Below are 24,023 nucleotides of genomic sequence, written 5' to 3'. Positions count from 1 at the left end.
GACTCATGTTGCATAGCGTTGAAGATACATTTTGGTCATATTAATTATGTGTATACATTGAGATAAAATCTTGTCAATTGTACTTGAATCACTACACCTGAAGTGTAGGTTGTATATGATCGGTTCCAAAATAAAGATATGTTTAATAGATATGATATTTGGCAAGATAGTGCAGTTAACACTAATAGTGTAATAGTATATAAATACCAAAGTGAATGAAATACCCTAAAAGTGGTATAGATATCTGAATTATTATTATAGATGGCCTATGATGTAAGAAAAATTATGATGGTACCAATGAAAAATGTATTCAGATATCATTGTCAAAATAGCATGCAAATTAAAATTGTACCTTGAGGAATTATATGATGATACCGGTATATGATGGAACCGATAAATAATGCATATGCATGATATAATGGACTAGTGAATAAGGGATCTGGAATATATGTCCATTTTAATGTTGACATGATGATAATAATAAAAGTTTATCATGGACTAGAAGTCCAAAGAAATATGGATTGTTAAAATCCACACTGTACAGTGTCTTGCATTATTTCGAGTCTTATTTATGTTCATATGCATGTGTGAGTCTTAGGTTTTTGGATTATTCAATGCATATGTTCGAAGTTGTAAATGCATTACTCATTGTATAAGTTGTTTATCATATTTTTATATATCATATTGCATGCTTTATTTTCTATATAATAATTATGGTGTATGTCAACGTTCATTCAAAGTATAGTAAGGCATATTTACAACTTTGATGGAAAATTAGAAAGAAATACTTATGTTACTATGGGCTTATACTTGTGATGAAAATATTGAAAACGTCGATTTAATAACATGTTGTGAATCATGTAAGAAGAGTTCTTGAAGAACTTATATACGACGTTTTTAAATAATCAGCCCTACAAATTTTTGAATATTACAATTATCAAACTCTTGAAAAATTTATGTGACTACATCATTGACATCTCAACCTGAAGTTTGGGTATATAAGAGTTAGTGAGATTTACTATTTCTATACGTAGAAAAATTATCGTGTAGTTAATTATGAAACTTCTAAAGAAACGGGATACTTATGCGTGAGACTGTTTCTTATGGTCTAGAAGAACCATGATTAATGTATATAATTGCATATGTTGTATTATAATTCATATGAGATTGAAGAACGACATTAATAATGTCAAGTTTTGTCTATTAATGAATGTTTGATCAAATAATAATTATCAATTTCTATTATTAACGACTTCCAGAAGAAGTCATAACTGCATAAGTTTAATTTTTAGAGATAAACACAAGTATGGTGAAATGAAGACACTTCACATGTTCACGTGAAGACCCGAAGAATTGAAGATGCAACTTCAACTTAGGAGAGTCGAAGATCAACGGATGATACTTTACTTACTACATATTAGAAGATATCCAAACATATTGGATTCATCGTTGCGGTACTAGAAGATATCAAGTACAGTTATGTATTCAACAGGGGGAGAAAATACGCGCTGCACTCTTTTTCCCTTGACCATGGTTTTGTCCCAAATTGGGTTTTCCTGGTAAGGTTTTTAATGAGGCGGCATCTCGAGCGTATTACGAAGAATGATGTACTCTTTTTCCTTCACTATGTTTTTATCCCACAGGGTTTTTCTTAGTAAGGTTTTAATGAGGCACAATTTTCGATAATGGACATCCAAGGGGGAGTGTTATGAAATATTTGTGCATATCCATTATCCTCCTTTGTATCATTCCGAAATAATCTAGATCTAGGGTTATCCAATCAAACCCTAATATATTGTATGTATATATACACCTTATCATATGGAATAAGATACACATATTTATTCTCTCCTCAATTCTTCTCTTATTCCCTTTATTTTACAATATATTTTATTATTTTCATATTCTCTTTCTTCTAATTCTCTCCACTACTTTTGTTTTTTTTTTTACTATTTTTTATTCTTCCACCTACCCCACTACGTATGGAGAAATGGAGCAAATATTTAAAAACAAAGGGAGTATGTAATCATGAATCTATAATAAATTACACATTAAAATAAAATTCACGACTAGAAAACAGGCAAATAACTACGGAATTTTTTTCGTCGGAAAGGAAACACCCTGTTTTCCGTCGAAATCGGTCGTCGGAAAACCTTTTGTAGGAAAAACGGCCTTTTTCGATGGGATTTCCATCGGAAACACTCTTTTAACGTAATTTTTGACGAAAATCAGTCCATCTGAAGTGATTTTCAGGCCCGGAAAAGTCCGTCGAAAATTCCGCCGGATATTTTCGACGGAAATTCAATCGGAAAATAAATAATAAAAAAAAAAACCTGCCCCGCCACCACCTGTATCCCCTTCCCTCTTAAGCCACCTTCTAAAATCACCTTAACACCACCGCAATTCACCCCACCCACCACCGATACACCACCGTAATTTACACCACCAACCACCACAATTCCCCACAACCCCTTACTTACAAAGACCCACCACCACAACCCATAACCAATCCAGATCCACCCACCTAACCCAAACCCCAACCCAGATTTACCAACCTAACCCAAATCCACCCACCTAGCTAGCTAACCCAAATAAACCAAAACTTGACCGAACCCTAACCAAAAACCACAAATTTCTAAAAAAAAAATCAAAAAAAAAAGTCCCCATAAATTATCAAAAAAAAAACCCTAAAATCTAAACTTCAACAGTCACCACCATAGATTTAAAAAAAAAAAAACCAAAAAAGGACAACTAAAATAAAAAAATTCAGAAAAAAAAAAAGATACATACCTGAATTTGACCACACAAAACCTCGAAATTAAGTCTATTAGGCCAAATTCGACCATGAAAACTCTAAATCTAGAGTTTTCATGGTCGAATTTGACCATAAAACCTTCGTTTAGCACCGTTGATGTTGACGTTGATGTCTGTTTTGGTGTTGTTGTTCACGTCAGTGTTGTGGCAGCGGGTGGTTAGTGTTGGCAGTGGTAGTGGATGGCGGTGGTAAATAGAAAGAGGGGGAAAAGTAGATAATTAAGAAAGATGATAGGAGAGAAAGGCGAGAAGAAGGAGATTGAAGGAGAACGAGAAGAAGAAAATGAGGAAAAAGAGGAGGAGATTGAAGGAGAATGAGAAGAAGAGGAGGAAAGAGAAGAGGAGAGAGAAGGAGAAGATAAACGCACAAAGATAAAAAGAAGTAAAAAGAGAAAGAGAAGGGGGAAAGAGAAAAAGAAGAGGCGGAAAAAAAAGGCAAGGTATAAGGGTTTTTTAAAAGCTTTTATTTTAAAAAAATAATATTCATAAATCCGTCGGAATATATGTAATTTTTCGTCAGAATACATTTATTTTCCGTCGGATTTTTCCGACGGAATTGTTGAATTCATCGGAATATCCGACGAAATAAAAATCCATCGGAAATTTTGACATTTCTGATGGAATAATGGGTCCGTCGGAAGCAGTCCGTCGCTATTTCCCTGTTTTCTAATAGTGATTAAAACCAACAAAAAATTAAAATTTATCCTTAAATGGGTTAAAGTTACCCTCAAGCAACCGTCTTACAATAAAGTTAATGTACACTCGCATCACAAAAGACTTATTGATAATCATATGTTTAACACAAAAGACAAAATTTATAGTGTTTTTTTTTTTTGAAAAAGGATTGATTCATAAATAAAAAATCATACGACATCAATAAAGTGATTTTGCAAAATGATAATCATAGGCTATGTTTAAGAAGCTAAAAAGGGAAATATTGAGGAAAAAATAACATTAATTACACCGATCTACGCGTGATTTTGTAATGAATTCCCAACTTAATTCCATTTTTAGGAAGTGTATTAAATGCTTATATGTAGCCCTTAAGCCCTAAATGCTACATATATCATTACCCTTTAAATATAAGGATTTTTTGACAATTACCACCTACAGTTGTTGTTGTTTTAGGAATTACCGCACGTTTTTTTTTCATTGAAATTCACCATCTACATTTTATGAAAATGATAAAACTTCCCACCATTTGAAAGATGACGTCAGGTGGGGCCTACAAACCCGGTCTTCCCCTCATTTTCCCTACATTTCTTTCCTTCCTCTTTCGTTACTCTATCTTTCTTCTTCATCTCCATTCTAATTTTGCACAAATACTAAAATTAAATTGCTAAATTAAAAAAATTAGGGTTTCAAAATTCATTTTTCTTGCTTCAAATATAAAGTTAGGGTTTCTAGCAATTTGATTTCAAGTTATGCCTTAGATGAAAGTGGAAGAAGAGGGAACTGAGAATCGAGTGAAGAAGAAAGAAAACGGAGGGAAATAGCAAGGATGGCATCATCTTTGAGGTGTTGGTTAAAATGGTGGGAAGTTTTAGTGTTTTCATAAAATGTATGTGGTAAATTTCAATTAAAAAAAAAATTGTAGGTAGTAATTTCTAAAACAACAACAATTATAGAAGGTAATTATCAAAAAATCCTAAATATAATAAATACATGACAATTGAATCAAATAAGCACATCCTTTCAACAGAGTTACGATTGTTTTTTTCAAATTGTACATTCTTCATACCCTACCTCTTTCATATCGTTGTGATTTACAACCTTCTTTGACGAGGAGGTCTATCAATTTGTTTGTAGCCGTAAAGAAAATTTTCGTCTAATTCTTCATCTGATTGTGATATAGATGAGGGAATATTTTTCTTGAATATTAACAAAATGCTCAGAATATATACAAGCTAAGGCCTTTAATAAGGCGTAATAGTAGCCTAATTACAAGGAACTAATTGATAGCCTTTGAGTATAAGATATACATTACAAAAATATCTACAAGATATATATTTAACACACCCTCTCAATCGAAGCGGGAGGTCTACGAACACTGAGACTATCCCTAAAGTCGTCAAAGCCTCCTCTTGAGTCAACATCGACCGAGCCTTATAAAAAGGAGTAAGAGGATTACTCTGCCAAATTAACGTGCCTACTCCTCGGTAAGGCTTGGTGAGTCCCCCAACCATTTGCAATACCATACGATTGTCAGTAACTGGAGCCCCAACGTTTTTTTTAATTAATCCGCAAGGGACTTGATACGTTGGCAATATGCCAAAGCATTTGGAAAATCCTCCATAGCAGTAGAAGAGAATTCATGTTCTAGAGCAACAACACGGGAATGTTGGTTGTCTTGGAATATATCATGCAATCTATCCCAAGCTTCCATGGCCGTGGCATCGGGCTCGATTATGGTCTGCAATAAGTCACGAGAGATTGTAGAATAAATCCATGATATAACCATGGCGTCCAAGGTTGACCAAAGTCCTTTCTCTTCATCAGTAGAAGGAGGATGAGCCTTGGTTTTAGGAGGGATTATATGATCCAGGACCTTGTGAGATTTTGCGTGAATTTTAAATAGCTCTGCCCACGAAGAATAAGAGACGTTCTCCATCTCAAGAACAATGGGAACACTGTTTTTGATGTTGGTGACGATAAACGCAGGGTGAAACGATGATTTGTTATATGACATGGTTTGCAGCAAAAAAATAACAGAGAAAAGAACAGAGAAACAGTGGGCAGAAAGCGAAAGCAAAGGGCAGGCGGAAACGAGAATTAAACCCTAAGCGTCTGATACCATGATAGATGAGGCCATGAGAGATTATTTTTCTTGAATATTAACAATATGCAAAGTCAGAATATATATAAGCTAAGGCCTTCAATTAGGCATAACAGTAGCCTAATTACAAGGAACTAATTGCTAGCTTTTGACTATAAGATATATATTACAAAAATATCTACAAGTTATATTTAACATATTGTAATTGAAGGATTAACCCCTTTTCTCGATCCCGCACAAATCTTTACCCATGAAACAACTTGTACTATACTAAACTCAAAAAACTAGAACAAAACCCACCATAGAGACATTTATTACACTCAAACCCTCGATAGGGGTACAACATACTACCTTTAAAGAATGTAAATTTATTGAATTCAATAACAAAAGCATAAATAAACTAAAGGAAAATGTTCAGAAATAGCCAAATTTCCGGAGAAATTTGATTATTTCCTATCTATGAAACACTTTTTTTTTTGAAGAATTTTAGAGAGAAAAAAAATAAAGAGAAAATGATCGGTTTTTAGCTTAGTGATATCCTAATTTAAATGATCGGTTTTGGTTTTTTGTATTTTCAGCCTTGCAACGTGCACCGCCTCCCCTCTTCGGCCGTGTCAGTTCCTCACCGGCCTTGCTGGCGGCTTGCCGCCGGTTTTCGTCTCCGCTTCCCCGCCGTGTCTAGGCCCCTCCGTTTTGTCCGTCGTCGCGACGTTGTGTTCGAGAACGAGAAGGGTGAGTTATCTCCCTCTGAGTCCCTCGCGTAGGGCCGTTCTTAATCTGGTGTCTCCAGCCGTCGTTGTCGCGGTTCAGGGGTGTGTGGGGGTTTGGGTTTCTCGGGCGGGTATTGGCGGTCCGGGTTTTACTGTCAGGCGACATGTGGGTTGGGTTGGTGAACCTCGGAGCTTTGGTGGTTGTGCTCGGAGTGGCGGCGGGGTGGGTTGTTAGGGTTCTGTTCGTAGTTCTTGTTTTTAAGTTTCTTCCTGTTTTTTCTATTAGTGGTGTGTGTAGTGTTTGGGTATCCTGTTTCAGTCTTTGTGTGCTATTTGGGTTTGTTATTTTTTCTTTTTGTGTGGTGTGTTGGTGTGCTATGAGGTGTGCAGATCGGTGTACCGATCTTCTGGTGCAGGATTTGAGCCGGGTTTGTTGGCTATGGGGCTTTGGTTTGATCTTCTGTTGGTTTGGGCTAAAGGGTTATGCTTCCATGCCGATATCCGTGTTTAAATCGGAGATTGTCTTGTTAATGGTGAAGTGTACGACACCAATTTTGATTTCAGGTCGAGGAGTACAGGATTCTGAGCCAATGAAGGTTCTCGTCAGAAACTACAACATATTGTCCGACCCCCTTGCAAGAGGCGGCATAGGACGGCGTTATATGAGCCAAGGGTATTTCAGAAAGTCATTTTGCGCGTGCAATTGTAGTTTCCTTTATTTCGAACTTGTAATTGGTTCTTTTGTCTTTGTATTGTTCGATTACGATTTCTTATGTAAGTGCCGTATGACTTATTATTAATGAACTTTAATCTCCCCCCTTCAAAAAAAAAAAAAAAAAGGACATAAAGAGAGATGGTAAATTTGGAAATAATGGGATTCTAATCCGTATCAGAAGCATAAGGAGCACGTGACATGACCCCAAGTCTACCCATAAAAATATCGAATCAGTTCGTCTTCCTCAAAAACAGATTTCTGAAAATTTATTAAAGGCGGGCGAAGCCGAACCTTTGCACCACTTTCTCTCTCCTCCTCTGCTACTCAACTCCCTTCACTCTCAGGTTAATTTTTTACTTACTCTCTCTTCCTTTCAATGCTTCTGGTTTCAATTGCTTCTAATTTTTCTTAATTTTAATTTTATTTATCTCCATTAAAAAGGATTAATTTCACCGAATTTGTTGTTGTTTTTTTTTTTGAAAATTTATGCTTCGATATGCTTTGTCTTGCATTTATTTTTTTGTATGTTGTTAATGATTTTTATCAGATCAATTGAGAGGTTTTGCGCGTATATTGCTCTAATTTTCTAATTTTCGAGAAAATTGATTGCAATTTTTGAAGAATTATGTGGTGAAGTAAGGAATATTGTCTTTGTGCCATTGGGTTTTAGAATTTAGGAAAAAGGGCAATGCTTTAGTAAGTGAAAATTTAGGCCTGAAGTTGATCAATTAGGGCTTAACCCGCAATTTTTTTTTTTTGGTTGATTTGTTTTATTAAGTATTGATGTTATGCAATAGGGAATTGAAGATCAATACCAGAAGAACAATTGATGACTAGGGTTTTGTTAATATAGGGTAGTTTAAATTGATGCATGTGGTATGTCCCGGAAGACGGCGGAGGGTACCAATTAATCTGCATTTAGGGGTTCCAGTTGATAGTGAAAAATAAACTTTATGGTGTTTAGGAGCAGATCTATGTTTTGAGTATATGGAAAGAGGGTTATGTAGGGTGCGGTGTTTATATTAGTAGTGTTGAATGTCGGTGTTTATAAGGAGTAGAAGTAGAAGACTTGATTTTAGGGTTGTATTTGCTAGGACCCTTGTGTGATGGAAGTGTTGGACTTGAAAAGCTTGAAATTTGTGTAGAAAGTAAGGATATAAATACTATCAAGCTGAAATATAGAATTACGGGGCGAAGGTATATACTTTATATTTGTTCAAGGTTTCTTATGGTTTAACGCAATACTTGTACAGTAAATTATTTGTTTACCTGTAAGCTTGATAATGTGAATTTTAGTATAAGAAGGAAAATTATCTTAGTTTGTGACAAGATTTTTTTACCCAGGATGGTGTACATTCTGTAAAATATTGGGTCTAGCTAGACGATTTGTCTCTTCACGTGCCTCGTTTCCTGGAATCAGGAATCCAACTATAAGGCACCCTGTAATTGATCCAGTTCAAATCTTTTATTTTTACCTTTTTAAACTGAAGTAGATGATAGACTGCAATAGGTCATTCCCTCTTGTTTAATTTGCAAAACTATACTAAGTGGATGACAGTCATGGCATCACTTCCTAGTTTAGTTTAAAAATTCAAGAGAAACTGATTTTATGAGGGTTCCAATATTAAACTTATGTAGAGATATTCAACTTATTGTATAAATTATTAGGTCCTTGAGTAGAATAATATCACTCCCTTTGTCCCAAATGAGCTAAAACACTTTGACTAGGCATCCTTATACAGGGGAAGGGAATGAAGTATTACGGAGTATGAATACCCGATGAATGAACGTACACAAAATTTGGAAGAATTTGTTTCAAGCATTTTGAAATGTACAAAAAAGCTAGGTGTTTCTTTTATTTGGGGCAAAGGGAGTAGTTCATATCGTACACTGTTCCTGATGAATGGTGTTTTTTTTTTTTTTTAATAAATTATTTTTATCGTCGTCAATTGACAATTCATGGGCTTTAAATGCTCACTGATAGCACTCATAGAGGTGATGTATGTGCAGATTAGTTTAAGTAATTACTGCTTTCGCTAAAGCTCTGAAATATAGCTACATTCTGAGAACAAGGGTTGGTCCACAAAGCATGGTTGGGGAGGACGTCCTACGACGCTGTACCTCAAGTGAATCAGATGATATGAAAAGTTTGGATTCTATTTCCATCATCAAAAATAATGCTGATGGATCTCCGACAACTGTCAATAATGTTGAAAACGGCGTCTTTAGCATTGACGATTTAGGACTGGCAAAGGAAGAAATTCAGGGCACTCAAACCATGGCTGAAGGCTTCAACAAAGATCGAACTTTGCAGCCACCAATAAAGAGGTCTGAAGTGGTTGAAACATTGTCAGTTGGTCAGTTTTCAAAGGTGAATGTTATTCAACCCAGCAATAATGGTGGAATTGGTTCCTTAGTTGGTCAGAATGAGGAACTTGGAACTGACAAAATCAATGGTAAGTACATTTAGAACATCCAGTATTATAGCTTGAAACAATTGGATCTGTTTGAAATGTTATGATACAGCAAGGTCTTCTTGCCTCCTGGATTAATCTCACTTTGTTTTACTGTTAATATATCAAGCCATGACCCTTAGGTGTTATTGATTTCTGGCTGTTGCTGAGACATTATTGAGGGAAGCTGATATGATATTCGTAGATTCTCACGTGAATGTTGGGTCTATGTTCTTTTTGCATTTTTTTTTCACCAAGTTGTTCTTAGTAAAAAAAATCCATTTTTTGGTAATCATTTTTATTTTTCACATTGCTTCATATTTTTTTGGCAATCATTATTTCTTATTACATTGCTTCATATTTTCAGCACATTAAATCAAAGTCAGCTTGTATAAATCTTAGGTTCATGCTCGGCAATGTGTTTTGACATTTCTTTATTAATGGTTTTTTGATTATATGAAATCTTTGCTCTTTTTTTTTTTTGTAATCATTATTTCTTATTACATTGCTTCATATTTTCAGCACATTAAATCAAAGTAAGAGGTTCATGCTTGGCAATGTGTTTTGACCAATTTTCTTTATTAATGGTTTTTAGATTATGTGAAATCTTTGTTATTTTGTAGTATATTATTTTGCTGTTGACCCATGATATTCATTAGTATGACTTATATTGTTTTAAAGTAGTCTTATATCATAATATTTCTTTAATGCGGGTTTGTCACCATTAATAGGTTCTAAAACACCTGAAGATGAATGCAATAACAAAGAGTCCTCAGTTCGTGTAGTTTATAGTTCCTTACCAAGGTTGGTATAAATGCCTATGATTTTGTTGGAACAATATTTCTTACTTCTGATATACTTTTTCCTTTAAACTTTGATCTATTATCTTGCAGCCACAGCAAAAGAAAGCTTGAGGAATTCTTACATCAGTGGTCTGAGTGGCACACTCAACATTTAATGTCAGCTGAGGTGAGCTTTTTTCTTCAAACTATCAGACCTGTATGATGAAATCAAACTAATTTATTTACTTGGGGGTTTACTTTCACTTGTCATCTGAGATCTGACACCAGGCTCTTGAATGTATGACCATTTCAGGATCCAGCTTACTGTGTAGAGTCTGGTGAGGAAACTTACTTTCCTGCATTACGTGTTGGTTCGGAGAAGCCTTTGGCATTGGTATGTTCTCTTTCTCTCATCCAAGTAGTTTAAAACCTTAAACCTAGGTGCTTTGGTGTAGGACTTCTAAAGTCTTGCCATTTACGTTTAAGGAAAAGACTTATTTCTTATTTCAGTTACTATAAAATGCTTGAACAATCATTTAGCTGGATGCATATGATGACCCCCCCCCCCCCCCCCCCCCCCAATTTATGTAAAGGTGAAGAGGTCTTAGTGGATTGTCTTTTTGGCTGTTTTTCTGGTGATTATTACTTGCTAGTTAAAGATTGAGTGACAACCATTGGTAAACTTATTCATTATCAATATGACATTTAAATCAATTACTTTGTATGTAATCTAGAAACTTCCATGTCATGTATGTTCAAAGAACTTTATGTTCTGTAAAAGCGTCTTGCTGGAGTTTCAGCCTTTATTAGGCAGACACTTACAAATCCAATCTTACACAGGAATTAGTGGCATCCCCACTCACTAAAATTTACTGTTTATATAAGGTTTCACCTAACACATATTTTCTTTTGGATGCTAGTCATTTACGATGGATGGCCAGGTCCAGAAAAGGCAACGGAAAGAGTCATTATCTGTGAATAATGATTGCTCGCCATTGTATGATCGAGGATATGCTGTTGGTTTGGCATCTGATGGGGGGAATGTTGAAGATAGGTAAGAATTCAGTGAGGCCTTTATGTCCAAAGTAGGATGTTATGACAAATACTTTACTTATTCTTGCTTTTTGTGAGTAGAAAAGTGAGAAAAAAAATTGATCTAAAAATTCGATTTGGATTTGGTTCTATAGATATGCTTTATGCTTGGTGTTGCTGCTGAAGTATGGCATACCCTTGGATTATATGTTATGTGTGTCTGAACTAGGATCTTATGATAAATGCTCTACTTTTTTCCTGTGTCTAGTGTGGTAAGCGAAGGGAATTAAGGACTAAAGATTTGAGCTAAAATTGAATGTGAAAATAGTTCTGTAGACAAGCTTGGTGCTTAACAAGCCTGCTGTTGGCAACCCTTGAATACATGAAGTCATGAAGTATATATGTTATGATAGAATTTTTTTATATCTGAAGTCATATCCTATTTAAAGGTGGCTATTGGTATGTACTCTTAGTGACGTGATACGTAGTACATTGGATTGCGTTGTTGAGTTTAGACTATTTATTCAGTCGTCTTCTGTGAACCTCTGGAGGCAAAACAGCTGAATATTGTGCTTACTGTTGACAGCATTCCTTTTCACAAGTTTGGGAAATAAAATGTATGATTAAGATTGTTTGACTTGTAATATCTGACTAGGAAACCAGTTTGTTTAGCAGATTGGACTCATTGCAGTACTCAATGTGTGTTAGTGAAAAGCTACACATATTTTAGAATATTATTTGATGGCTATGGCTTGTGATATATATGATTTAAATAAGGAAAATAATGTTTGTCCCTGTGGTTTCAGCATCGTAGATATGCGTGAAGCTCCTCGCTGCTTCAATTGTGGTTCATATAATCATCCTCTCACTGAGTGTAAAAAGCCTCGTGATAATGCTGCTGTAAACAGTGCCCGCAAGCAATTTTTAAGCAAAAAGAACCAGAATGGTCGTCCCCGTGTCCAAACTCGGTATTACCAGGAATCTGCTGGTGGCAAGTTTGAGGGGCTTAAACCAGGTGCTCTTTCAGCTGAAACAAAGAAGTTGCTGGGTTTAGGGGTGAGAGCTCACTCTTTCTATTACTGAACTATGGAATGTTTGTATAAGGCCTTTTGCGATATTCTTTTGCTGATTAAGTATGCTTCAGGTCAATAAGCTACTCTGTAATTTTTTGATGTGTTACAGGAGCTTGATCCACCTCCATGGCTTAATAGGATGCGTGAAATTGGATATCCGCCAGGGTACATAGGTAAACAGTTATTTATGCCTATTTGAATTAGATATTTTTATTGATTTCCATATGCTAGGATTAGATTATATACTTTTTATGTTTGTGTTTGTTTGGTTGACATCCAAATACTTGGGAAGAACATCTTCCTAGGAAGTAAAAGTTCGAGGAGTTTTTTTTAGTTAGCATGAGTATAGGAAGTTCCATCTCCCACTTAATTGTGGATGTAGTTTACCTAGTCCCACAGGCCAAAGGTACATAGAACTTTTCATGGGAATTTTAACTGTCTAGCAATTTATATTGCTCACTTCTTAGGAAGCGAAACTCCTTAGGAATAGCAAATTTATGGGATGTTTAACTTTCTACATGCGACTTAATGACCACTCAGATTAAATAAAGTAAAAGATTATATCAAACTTGGTCCATGCCAATTCACCCGAAGACTACTGTATTTAATTTTATTTTAAAGATCCTTTTGCAACTATTTTTCATCAGATGAAGATGAAGAGGACCAGCCTTCAGGAATTTCAATCTTTGGTGATGAAGAAACGCAGAATCTTGATGGGAAAAATGACCTTCAATTAGATGTTGGAAAATCCCAAAAGAAATTTATTGTAGATTTTCCTGGTATTAATGCCGTTATACCAGAGAATGCAGATCAAATGAAGTGGGCAGCACCTGTAATTCCAGCACCTGAGCATGCCTGGAACCAATCAAACAACAGATGGAATCGTGCTCGAGATTCTCTGAATAATGGGGTTTTCCGTGGTGGGTATGGGCAGGCAGGGCTGCGGAATCACATAGAGCCCCCATATTCTCACTTTGGTCTCGGATTAAGTCCACCACTACCTCATAATCCACATCATTATTTTCCTAGAGAACCATTCAGCCCGAGAGGTCTCTCAGTTCCTGGAGGCCCACGTTATGAGAGTCCAGGTGATGCACCGAGGCCTTTTCTGCATTATAACTACGGTAGTATCTGACCTCATTCTCACATATCCTGCTTAGTTATGGTAGCTTAGTTAGATGGAAGAAGGAATCAAGTGGTCTGCAAAAGTGATTTAATTCATCTTAGATAGATGTAGTCATCATTGTCATCACTGAGACCGACAGAACAGATCCATCAATTATCAAGTGATGCAATTTTTCTGAGTAAGTTCCGATCCATCGTCAATTCTACCCAAAGTAGGATATCCCATTTTACCTGTTGTGTATGATATGAAATTATGAATGTAGTTAAACCTTTGTTGGTTCATTCATGTTATGTCATCAAATATTTTAACTAATTTTACGGTACAACTTGGTTTGGTATGGTCATGTATGCTCAACGGTAAGTGGGTTCACCCAGAAGTGCTTAGAAGTAACTGCTCTTATGGTGGTTGGTTCTTTTGATCTACAGTTTGGTCATCTGTGAACTTGTTCTGGCCCCATAATTTTGTGTATCTTACGCATGACCGCTGTTTTCTTAGTTTCTCATTTTCAATTTTTTAAAAATTTTGTACTTGTTTTTAGTGTTAGTTTATTGTATTATATGGTCATCAAACTATTCACAATTATAATATTATTATTATGACCATTAAAATCAACGAAAATTGACCGTTGTTACGTATGTGTATCTAGCACATGTGGGGTGCATTTGATGGTCGTCACCGCCATATGATCACCTTGGATCCTTCATTCGTAATTTATTATATATATTTCATGTTTTATTAAGAGCTTACTTTATTCAATTGTTTGTGGGTAAACAACTTTTTTTTTACTCATTTATAGTATTCTTTTTGTTAGTGTTTTTGTATAAAACTCCTTTCAAAATGTGCATAATGTATTTTGTAAATTTCGTTTAGTAAACTCTCTACTGGACCATTTGATTTACCAGTGTATTATAAGTTTGCCAAATTAGGTGTTATTAATCTTGGCTATGCAAGTTTTTGTTATAATTTGTCATGGGAGAGTCTAATGAGCGACTTTTGGTTGATCTTGCGTAATAAATGTTTGATGATGATAGGGTTATTTATATACGGAGTACAAAATATAAGAAGCTTAATAAGAAAATGAAGATTTATTAAGTATTAATTAATAATACTGATTGATGCATGGATTTGTCCAATTTTCTACATTATACGAAGTATTGTTTTAGGATATACAGGAAGTTTCTGATATACCTCTCACCATTGTATATTTTCTTTATTTCAAAATATTGCTACACTTAAATCAAAAAGCTCTCAATTTTTTAGCTCAAGTGTTAAAGTTTATTTATTTATTTATTATTATTTTTTATTTAAAATAAATTGGAAGAAGTACATTGTAACAATAAAAAAAATTATCCTTAATGAAAAGTACAGTAATGACTTAAATCTATTTTCAAATAGTGAAAACATGTTGAAGATGAATGATAAATTTATTGATAAAGTTCCAAAATGTATAATTATAAAATGGGTAAATTCTGATTTGGTGTTCGAAAAGCTATGATCCTTTAGTAAAAAGCTTCATGAAACGCCGACCTAGGAGAGAGAAAAAGACATAGCTTGTGGCTCAAAGAATAGCATATACTCCTAGTGCATGATTAAGTTGCATCAAGTTAATAATAACACAAGAAGAAAAAAGATAGAGGAAAACAAGGAAAAGAGGAGACAACAATTAAGTGGGTTAGTCATTATTGATATACGTGCATTAGTGCTTCATGTTTCTTGTTTGTGGACCTTTTTTTTTGGGTATTATTAGAGGTTAATTATACTGTAATATTACTGCTAATTAATAATTAATGTTGGGATTAATTTTGGGATGATCAAAATTCGGGAGTCCTAAGCTAGCTAAGTAGCTAGTCTTTGGGTTCTGTTATTGATGGTGGGTATGGTTTTGGTGTGTTTTTACCTGCTCTTTTTGTAGGTTTTAGCCCTTTCCAATGTAAGTCAAGTATCTTTAGTCAATTTTATTTTTCTGTCTTTTATTATCTTTTTCTTCATCAAAATTTTGCTTGTGAGTTGTGGCTGGCATAGGGTGCTAATTTTTCAAACTTGATTGAGTAGGATTGTGGGAGTGATGGTGAAGTGAGGCAAATAAAAATCAACTTGTCGAGAGATTGTTATACACAGTACACCCATGAGTATTTTGTTCTCTGATGATTATTTTTCTTTTAACTATCAAATGAAGAGTAAAAATTAACCTTGTATTAGTTGGGTGTACTGTATACCTGGGTGTATATAAAATATTCTACAACTTGTAAGTTGCTTGAACTCTATATTGAATTCGAATGAAATTACCCTAGCTTGAACTTGAATCGAAATGTTAATTAGTTCAATTGATTTAACTCGACGCCATTACATGATACGTTACTTTTCTAAAAAAACAAGACTATTTTTTTTTTGAAAAAAATAAATAAACAAGACTTTTTCGTGCTAATTGAAAATAATTTCCCTTGTGTTAAAGTGTAACATATTTCTCATACGGTAAACTATTTCGTACTAATTGAAAATAAGTTCTAATAAACAATGCTAAAGGCATACGAATACTCTATAATAAGTTTTGGTGTGTATGATTGCCTTCACAAGTATCTATCTTAAGTTGTTCTAGTTAGATCAAACCCCATTAGAGATAATTTAGGATGAAAATTCCCCTAACCTTTTCTTCCCCACACTCAAAATATCTAGTCCACTAACCACGACATGTTACAGATTATGCCTAAAGCCTAATAGACCCTTCTCCTTACCCAATCCCAACAAAAAAAAAAAAAAAAAAAAATCCCGAAATAAAAAGAATCATACTGACATTTTAGATAAAAACAAAATAAACCACTAAACATTTTTCATTTCTTCAATACCTAGTCAGACTGACATAATAGATCTTCTCATAGACAAAAGCTTAAACATGTTTCTTTTTACGACTTTTATTTTTGTTAGATCTATCAATATATATATATTTTTTTAAAAAAAGCTACATATAACAGCTAATACTATGATACCAAGTATACAACAGTAGTGTAGTAGAAACATTAGACTTTTTTCCTTTGTTGGGTCCCTTTAACCGAAATCATAACCCAAATGCGACACTTCCTTTGTCTCCTTCAATCTTACTATTTCCTGAATTTCAACTCTTTTCTTTCTTTTTATTCGTTTTCTCTCTCTTCTATAAAAGTCCACTGTTTTTCTAAAAAAATGTCCTCTTTTTTCTAATTGTCTGCTCTTCTCTCTTCTGTTAGGTGGTGGTTGCTCACCTTCATTCACTCCTTTTTTTTCACTTACATTTTTATTTTCCTTATAAACTACCTAAGTAACACCTACAAATTCTCCACTTCCATTGTATTTTCTCATAATAGTGTAATATTTTCGTCTTGTTATTCAAATCTAAGGAAATTTACAAAGATGAGGACGATTATGTCGTCGAAAGCTCCTGGAGAAGCATCCTTCTCCTTCTCTAGAAGATACTTCAATTGGCGGAAGAAGCCCGAAGATCTTCTTAATGAAGAAGATTGTAATGATGAAGAAGGAATTCTTCGTTCTTTTTCGAGTCTTCCTTCTGAAGGTGCTACTTTAAACATGTTATCGAGTGATACAAATGATAACGAGGTTGAGACGACGATTAAGTCTTGTGTCTTAGTCCCTAAGAAGACTAAGAACAAGAACAAGATTTTCGTTTCTAAGTTTACGTCTTTTTTTACTAGGACGTTAAGTAGTAATAAGTCCGGAGATAATAGTAATAGTAATAGTAATAGTAATAGTAATCATCGTTCTGCCACGACTCTTGGGTCGAAGGTTGTTGGTACGTTGTTTGGGTTTAGACGTGGTCATGTTCACATTGCGTTTCAAGAAGATCCGAAGACGACACCGGCTTTTCTCATCGAGCTTTCGACTCCGACTAGCGTTCTAGTGAGGGAGATGGCTTCAGGGTTGGTGAGGGTAGCATTGGAATGTGACAAGAAGGTTGATAAAAAAGGGGTGAAGTTGTTAGAGGAGCCACTTTGGAGGGCTTATTGTAATGGGAAAAAGTGTGGTTATGCTATGAGGAGGGAGTGTGGACCGCACGAGTGGCGCGTGTTGAGGTCCGTTGGGCCGATAACGATGGGGGCTGGTGTTTTGCCTAGGGAAGGCGGTAGCGAGGATGATGGGGATAGTAGTGATGGTAGTGGAGGAGGAGGTGGTCAACACGGCCGTGCAAAGGCGGAAGGGGAGCTTATGTATATGAGGGCTAAGTTTGAGAGGATTGTTGGGTCTAAGGATTCTGAGGCATTCTATATGATGAACCCTGATGGAAATGGGGGTCCTGAGTTGAGTGTTTATTTGCTCCGAGTTTGAGGTATTTTTGGTCATGCATGAATTTGGTATAAACATTAGGGATTTATAATGTTTTTGGAGATATGAAATGAAATGAAATGTTGTTGTTATTATATGTATCACCTAAGGTTTTAAAAAAAAAAATAGACTTGGATCATCAAATGAAATCTATGGTAGCTCTTGTTATATGCTAAATTCATATCATTGGCCATCTTGTTGGGATCTTGTTATTTTAAGTACGTATAGCTTCATTTTGTAGTCCCTCTCCTTTTCAAATGAAATCTATGGTAGCTCTGCTATTACAATGATTATTCCATTTTCATGTTTTTTTAACTATAATTAATGTCAATTCACGTGTTAATTTTAATAATTTGTTCGAATTAAATACACTTGTTATATACTACATTAATAAGTGGAAATAAGATGATAGTGGAATATCAGCTTATATTCACTTTTTATTGGTATAAAAGAAGCTTTTTAGTTTTTACTTGTTGTCCATTGAGTTGTCCATTTTGTGGGATGTTAAAGTGGAGTTAAGTTATCAAACTAAGTAACAAATCAAAGTGAGAAAGTAAAGGCAAATCTTTACAAAAATATCCACCTAGTTTGGTGAGTGACATTGAAGGAATTTTCGAGAGAGATTTGAAATGAATCTTGGGAGTTGGTGGCAGACCAGTTCTATCGTAAATTGCTTCATATCTTTGACAAGGCGATCCGCGTGCAACTTAATTTTGAGTTTAGTGGTATTAGTACTCCACTTCATTACATTTTTTTTTGTTTAAAAGAGCATATAGCTTTGGTGAAGATGGTTCTAGATGAATATAACTTAAACACTCAAAATTTCTTCTACAGATTGATTTTGGATAATACTCTATTCATATCAATATTGTTTCAATTTTGTAAAAAAGTAGATGAAATCGTGTGATGCACGATTTATTTTTATTTTTTAAAATAAATTTTTATTTTTTGTATTTATCTAATATTTCCTCCGTTTTTTAGTTGACACGTTTCTTTAAGAGAAGGAGAGAGAGATTAGGACAGAGAGTGGTTAATAGGAGGTTTAATTGGAGGGAAAAGAGAGTTGATTTAAGAAGAAAAGGGGGGTGTAATTAGAAAATTAGAAATCAGTGACATGCACATGTAGGAAAACAGGTGGTCAATGCCAAAAAACATTAGTCAATGTCGGAAAGTGGGACTTGGCTGTCTTGAACAAAAAAAAATTTAAACATTGGTTTCTCCGGGCCAAAAAAAAATTTAAAAGGTTTTTCTGAACAGATTGGTCAGTTTAAAAGGTTTTTCTAAACAAATTTATTTATGTGGCATATGAATTATTTAATTCTAAAAGAATTTACAAATATCATTTTTGATTGCTTATAACTAAAGTTATAATCCTATATGGCGCATTAAGAAAATTTGATCCCACGTGACTTCCTAAAAACTCGAAAAAAAACTCCCCTTTATATATATTTTATTTTATTTTGGTTATTCAGATCAATTTTTTGACACCTCTTTCTAAATCGACATTGTCATATACTTTGTATAATTATGTAATATGTTGTTGGATATGTTACAAAGTCTACTTTTCTAATAATAATAATTGGGTTTGTATATTTGTGTGCAAAAAGAGTGCTAAGGCACTACTTTATGCCACCCCAACACGGTTAGTACATAACTACATACACACTATTTTATTCAAAATTACAAAATACAAATGCCTTGCAAAAATAATAGCAATTGGTTTGTTTCTTAGTTTTGCTCTATTCAGTTGACGACTCTATTCTATCATTCTATACAATACCACGTGATCCACTTATACTGTATTCTTAATTTCCCCAAAATCATTACGTTTTATTTATTGGGATATGCAACCCTATCCCGGCACACCTGAAAAGAATAAGGGTCTGTCAACTTAATTTCAGTTCAGTTCATTTCAATTTCTAATTTTCTTCTTTTATAAAATATTCAGTCCAGTTCAGTTCAGTTTACTACCAATCAGTTCAGTAAATCAGAACATGCCCTTAAAGTGAAGAAATTGTTATAAGTAGAAGCACATTTCTATTAGTATGAGATTTTTTGGAAGATGCTAAAAAACTAATGTGAAGTAGAGTGTGCATGCAACCCAACAAGATGCGTGACGCAGGCTCGCGTCAATTTGCCAACATACTCCCTTTGCTTTATAACGACGCGTGCAAAATTTTGAGCAATAATATCTTTAATTATCAATAATTATAATTTTTTTTACAATTGATATTAATAATTTATTCATTGTGAACATTCCAAGTATCCACAAAACTATATATATTTTTTTCTTATGTATGGTTCACAAACATCTATCAAAATATGAATAGTGCCAAAAAACTGAATAGGACACTTAAAAAAATAAAAAGAGTAATTTGCGATTACTTTTAAATCAGTTCACTTCGATCCAAAAGAAAGGGCCTAAGAAGCACCAACATTACGAAATGGGTTTAAGAAATTAGGGACACAAACCCAACACTTTGACATGTTTATACTTGTAGATTTATTTATTTAATACCAAATTATCAATTGTAGTTATATTTGGCATTTTTATGCTGAAGATGGATTTTTAGAGTAGCATAGAAGTTTTGTGTTTGATTTACTAATTCCATCATAATACTGCTCGAGAGTTTGTCTATCTCATGGTCGTACAGTAGCTTTAACACTCCTCACAATTATGACATATTCAGCCTACAAGCTGCTTTGGTGTTATGGTTTATTTCAATTATCTGGGCATGATGCTCACACGGGCCCGTAGTTGGGCAGGGTAGGAGGTAGGTGAGGTGAGATGATCGCTTTAGGCCCAATATCGAAAAGCCCAAGTTCAATTAAAAGGATCCTTAAACCAAATAAAGGAAAAATTAGAAAATAACACCACAAATTTCACAACAAATGGATTATAACACTACAAAATCTCAAACTTTAATTATAACACCACAAAAAAAATCAAAAATTGATTTCACCACCATCTAACAAATTCTTGGATGGAATCCGTTAGTGGGGCTCACTGTAAACACATGTCACTCAGCGATTTGTTTTTAAAAAAAATTAATTAAAATTAAAACCCCTTACCTCCCGCCGGAACCATCTGATCTCCCGCCAAAAAAGCCAGTACCAACGACTCCATAATCTCCTCTCCCCAAAAACTACCAGCCTCACAAAGTCACATCTCCAACAAAATAACAACACCAAACTAGCCCACACAACCACCTCCACCACTCCACACACAATCAAATCGCACCTAGCCCATTTGAACCACCAAATTTGACCGTGCACCAGCCTCCATAATCAGCCCCGATGAATTCGATCCACCAGCCGCGCCATTTAGATCTCTACATTCCACAACTCACAAAACCCTAACCACCACCAAAACGGCCAATAACGTTTGAAATTTGTCGGTGTAGTGCGTGGGTGATCAAATTCAACCCTAAATCGATCCATAATTTTCGATTCCGAGGGTTGTGGGTGTGTCAGAATCGGAAATAATGAAGTTCCGGTGGGGAAGGGGTTGAACCGGTGTTGAGGATGGGGTGGCTGAAGTTAAATTTGGGATTTTTATTTCTTTTTTTTAAAACCAATAATATATGAGATGTGGCAATGTAGACCCCACTTAACGGATTTCATCTAAGAATCCGTGGAGAAATTTTTTTTTTTTGTGGTGTTACAATAAAAGTTTTTTTTTTTTTTGTGGTGTTATAATTCAAATTATGATTTTTTTGTGGTGTTATTTTCTAAAGAATCCTAAAATAAAATAACATGTTTATCATGTTTGTAATTTATTATAAAAAAAATTATTTTCAATGTGATCCATATTCTTTTTAACTTTTGGATTAAAATGAACATGTCTTTTGAATCTGAACTACATATTCATTGGTTTGGATGTGAAGATTGAACATGTTCTATGCATTTAAACTACATATTCTTTATCATTTTGGAGTCATATACATTCTTTTTATTGAAATTTTTATGTTACACCAGGATGTAATATATGCATAGTGTACGCAGAAAAACATTATGCATATATATAAACAACACGGATTCACCTCCTTCGATGAAATAAGTGGTCGGAATTTGTCATTTTAGGCACGCATCGCACCTTACACCATACTTGGTTGTGTTTTGGCTACTATGAAAAGTCCAGGTTGCTCAGTGCACCTAAGTCATACTTTAGGGTGTTACGACCAATTTTCCTATAAACTACTCCCTTCGTCCCAGTAACTGTAGCTGGACTTCTTGTCCCCACGAGAAACTGTTGGGGATTTTGTGTTTAACAAGGGTCACAAAGAAAGCAAATGAAATAAACTGGTAAAATCTTCGAGGCGTGAACGAGATCACTTTTCCAAAAATATAATTCCGACCCTATACTACAACCGGGTTTCACGGAAATTTACTTAGGAGATACAACGAAGAACAATTGCAATCACAAGTAGGATGATTATAATTCAATGTAGATAAGTGTATGTGATTTGTGATGATAATGATTAATGAACTTTGCAAACTAGAAAATGAAAAGGAAGAAGTTACTGTTCCTCATTTTTCACTCCCAACTTCCATCATATATATATATATATATATATATATATATATATATATATATATATATATATATATATAAATATAATTATAGAACAAAAAGCCATCAACTTAACCGTCAACAAGCAGCAATTAAATCCGAAAACACTTGGGCCCGATCGAGCGACGACCTTTCGATCGGGCGAGCATAATCTGATGTGATTTCATGTGTGCGGGCTCGATCGAGCGGCTGCTGCCCGATCGGGTGGCTGGGTAGCAATAAAACACCACACACACGGGCCCGATCGAGCTTCCATGGCCCGATGGAACTGCACAACAACATCTTTCTTGTTTCAATTGAACAAGTTGTGCTGCTGCCACTTGATTATGTTCTTGCTCTAATTCTTGTTTAATTAATTGCTACACCTTTGCCTAAGCAATCTAATTAAACAACATGGATTTTGTCACCAATACTCTAAATAATTCAACAGAAACTTGATGATTTATTCCCTTACAAATTATTGCTACATGTACAAAATATCTTCACGTATAAAACACTGTTATCTTACTCCTTACAAAACCAACAATTAAATCATTCTCTTGATTGTCTTAACTTATGTGTACCTTTTCTTTTCAAAAATAATAAAAACATCCTAACATTCTTAATCCCGAACTTGTTTAATGACCACCGGGACTGTGAAGTGGTTTAATGATGTAAAGGGTTTTGGATTCATAACCCCCGATGATGGCGGTCCTGATGTCTTCTTTCATTTCAGTGAAATCCAAGGCGTTGGGTATAAAAGTGTCAACTGTACGGGATAGACCCGTAGAATCCTTGATTAGCCGGTAAAAGAGTGTTGTGCAGTTAAGCCCTCGTTAATTATTATACAAACCATGGCCCTTATCAGCATTCCTCTTTGCCACGCGGAGAGCTGCTTCTTATCACGTAGCATGTCCCTCCGACATATGGAGAGCTGCTTTGTGCCACGTAGGCACCTGTTGCCTATGAGGTCGGTGTGCCACCTATCTGTATAGGTGGCACCTGCTTGGTTGTCTTTCTATAAATACCCAAGCAAATCCCCATTCAAAAGGTAGAATCTCTCTCTCTCTCTCTAAAACACTTTCTCTCTCTTCTTTCTCTTTCTTCTCATAAAAGTACTAACTTTAGCATCGGAGTGGTTATTCCCGGATAACCCTCGGGCTAGCTAATCTGTATTGGCTGTGTAGGTGCGCAATTGGACGGTAAATCATTACCACCCCTCAAACACTGACGGAAGCAGAATTCATCAGGAACAGTTGGCGCTAGAAAGAGGGGATAGTAATAACTTCTATCGTCCAACAGAACCTTCAGCATTAATGGAAGGAAGTAAAGAAGCTACAGTACCGGTACCGGAGATTGAAAATCAACAATATGATAGCAATATCCTTAACGCTAATGCAAGTAAAACCGTAAACAACATACCGGAAATCATGGTCAAAGATGAAACTCATCTCCTTCACGGCAATATAACAAACATGCCACCTGACCGCAATAGGGAAGTAACCCCATATCCTTTGGAAGGGTTTACCCCAGAGGCATTGGAGACAACGACTAGGGTTATGCGGGCAATGACTAAGAAAAGGAAGAAAGCCGAGTTGACGGCAGGTGAAATACTGGGTAATGTACTGGAAAAGCCAGTAATCGTGAACCTTGAGTGTCAGTTCAATCAGGCAGGACAA

General features: G+C 35.1%; 3 protein-coding genes across 3 annotated transcripts; 2 read left to right on the top strand and 1 right to left on the bottom strand.

Annotated features, from left to right (window-relative positions):
• Nucleotides 1–5,050: 5,050 nt before the first annotated feature.
• On the bottom strand, nt 5,051–5,503 carry LOC110735181. Its single transcript, XM_021915390.1, has one exon. It carries the CDS (start codon nt 5,501–5,503, stop codon nt 5,051–5,053), a length of 453 nt encoding a protein of 150 aa, XP_021771082.1.
• Nucleotides 5,504–6,397: 894 nt separating this feature from the next.
• On the top strand, nt 6,398–14,237 carry LOC110720221 (zinc finger CCHC domain-containing protein 8-like). The gene is made up of 9 exons (XM_021899230.1): nt 6,398–7,359; nt 9,026–9,471; nt 10,200–10,272; nt 10,362–10,437; nt 10,564–10,644; nt 11,171–11,304; nt 12,089–12,338; nt 12,465–12,528; nt 13,003–14,237. Exons 2-9 carry the CDS (start codon nt 9,105–9,107, stop codon nt 13,488–13,490), a joined length of 1,533 nt encoding a protein of 510 aa, XP_021754922.1. The 5' UTR covers nt 6,398–7,359; nt 9,026–9,104; the 3' UTR covers nt 13,491–14,237.
• Nucleotides 14,238–16,508: 2,271 nt separating this feature from the next.
• LOC110720214 (protein MIZU-KUSSEI 1-like) lies at nt 16,509–18,085 on the top strand. The gene has a single exon (XM_021899224.1). The coding sequence runs from the start codon at nt 16,866–16,868 to the stop codon at nt 17,793–17,795; it is 930 nt and encodes a 309-aa protein (XP_021754916.1). The 5' UTR covers nt 16,509–16,865; the 3' UTR covers nt 17,796–18,085.
• Nucleotides 18,086–24,023: the final 5,938 nt, after the last annotated feature.

The sequence above is a fragment of the Chenopodium quinoa genome, unplaced genomic scaffold (assembly GCF_001683475.1).
Source record: "Chenopodium quinoa cultivar QQ74 unplaced genomic scaffold, ASM168347v1, whole genome shotgun sequence".
NCBI lineage: Eukaryota > Viridiplantae > Streptophyta > Magnoliopsida > Caryophyllales > Amaranthaceae > Chenopodium > Chenopodium quinoa.
This window is presented reverse-complemented; position numbering and strand designations above follow the sequence as displayed.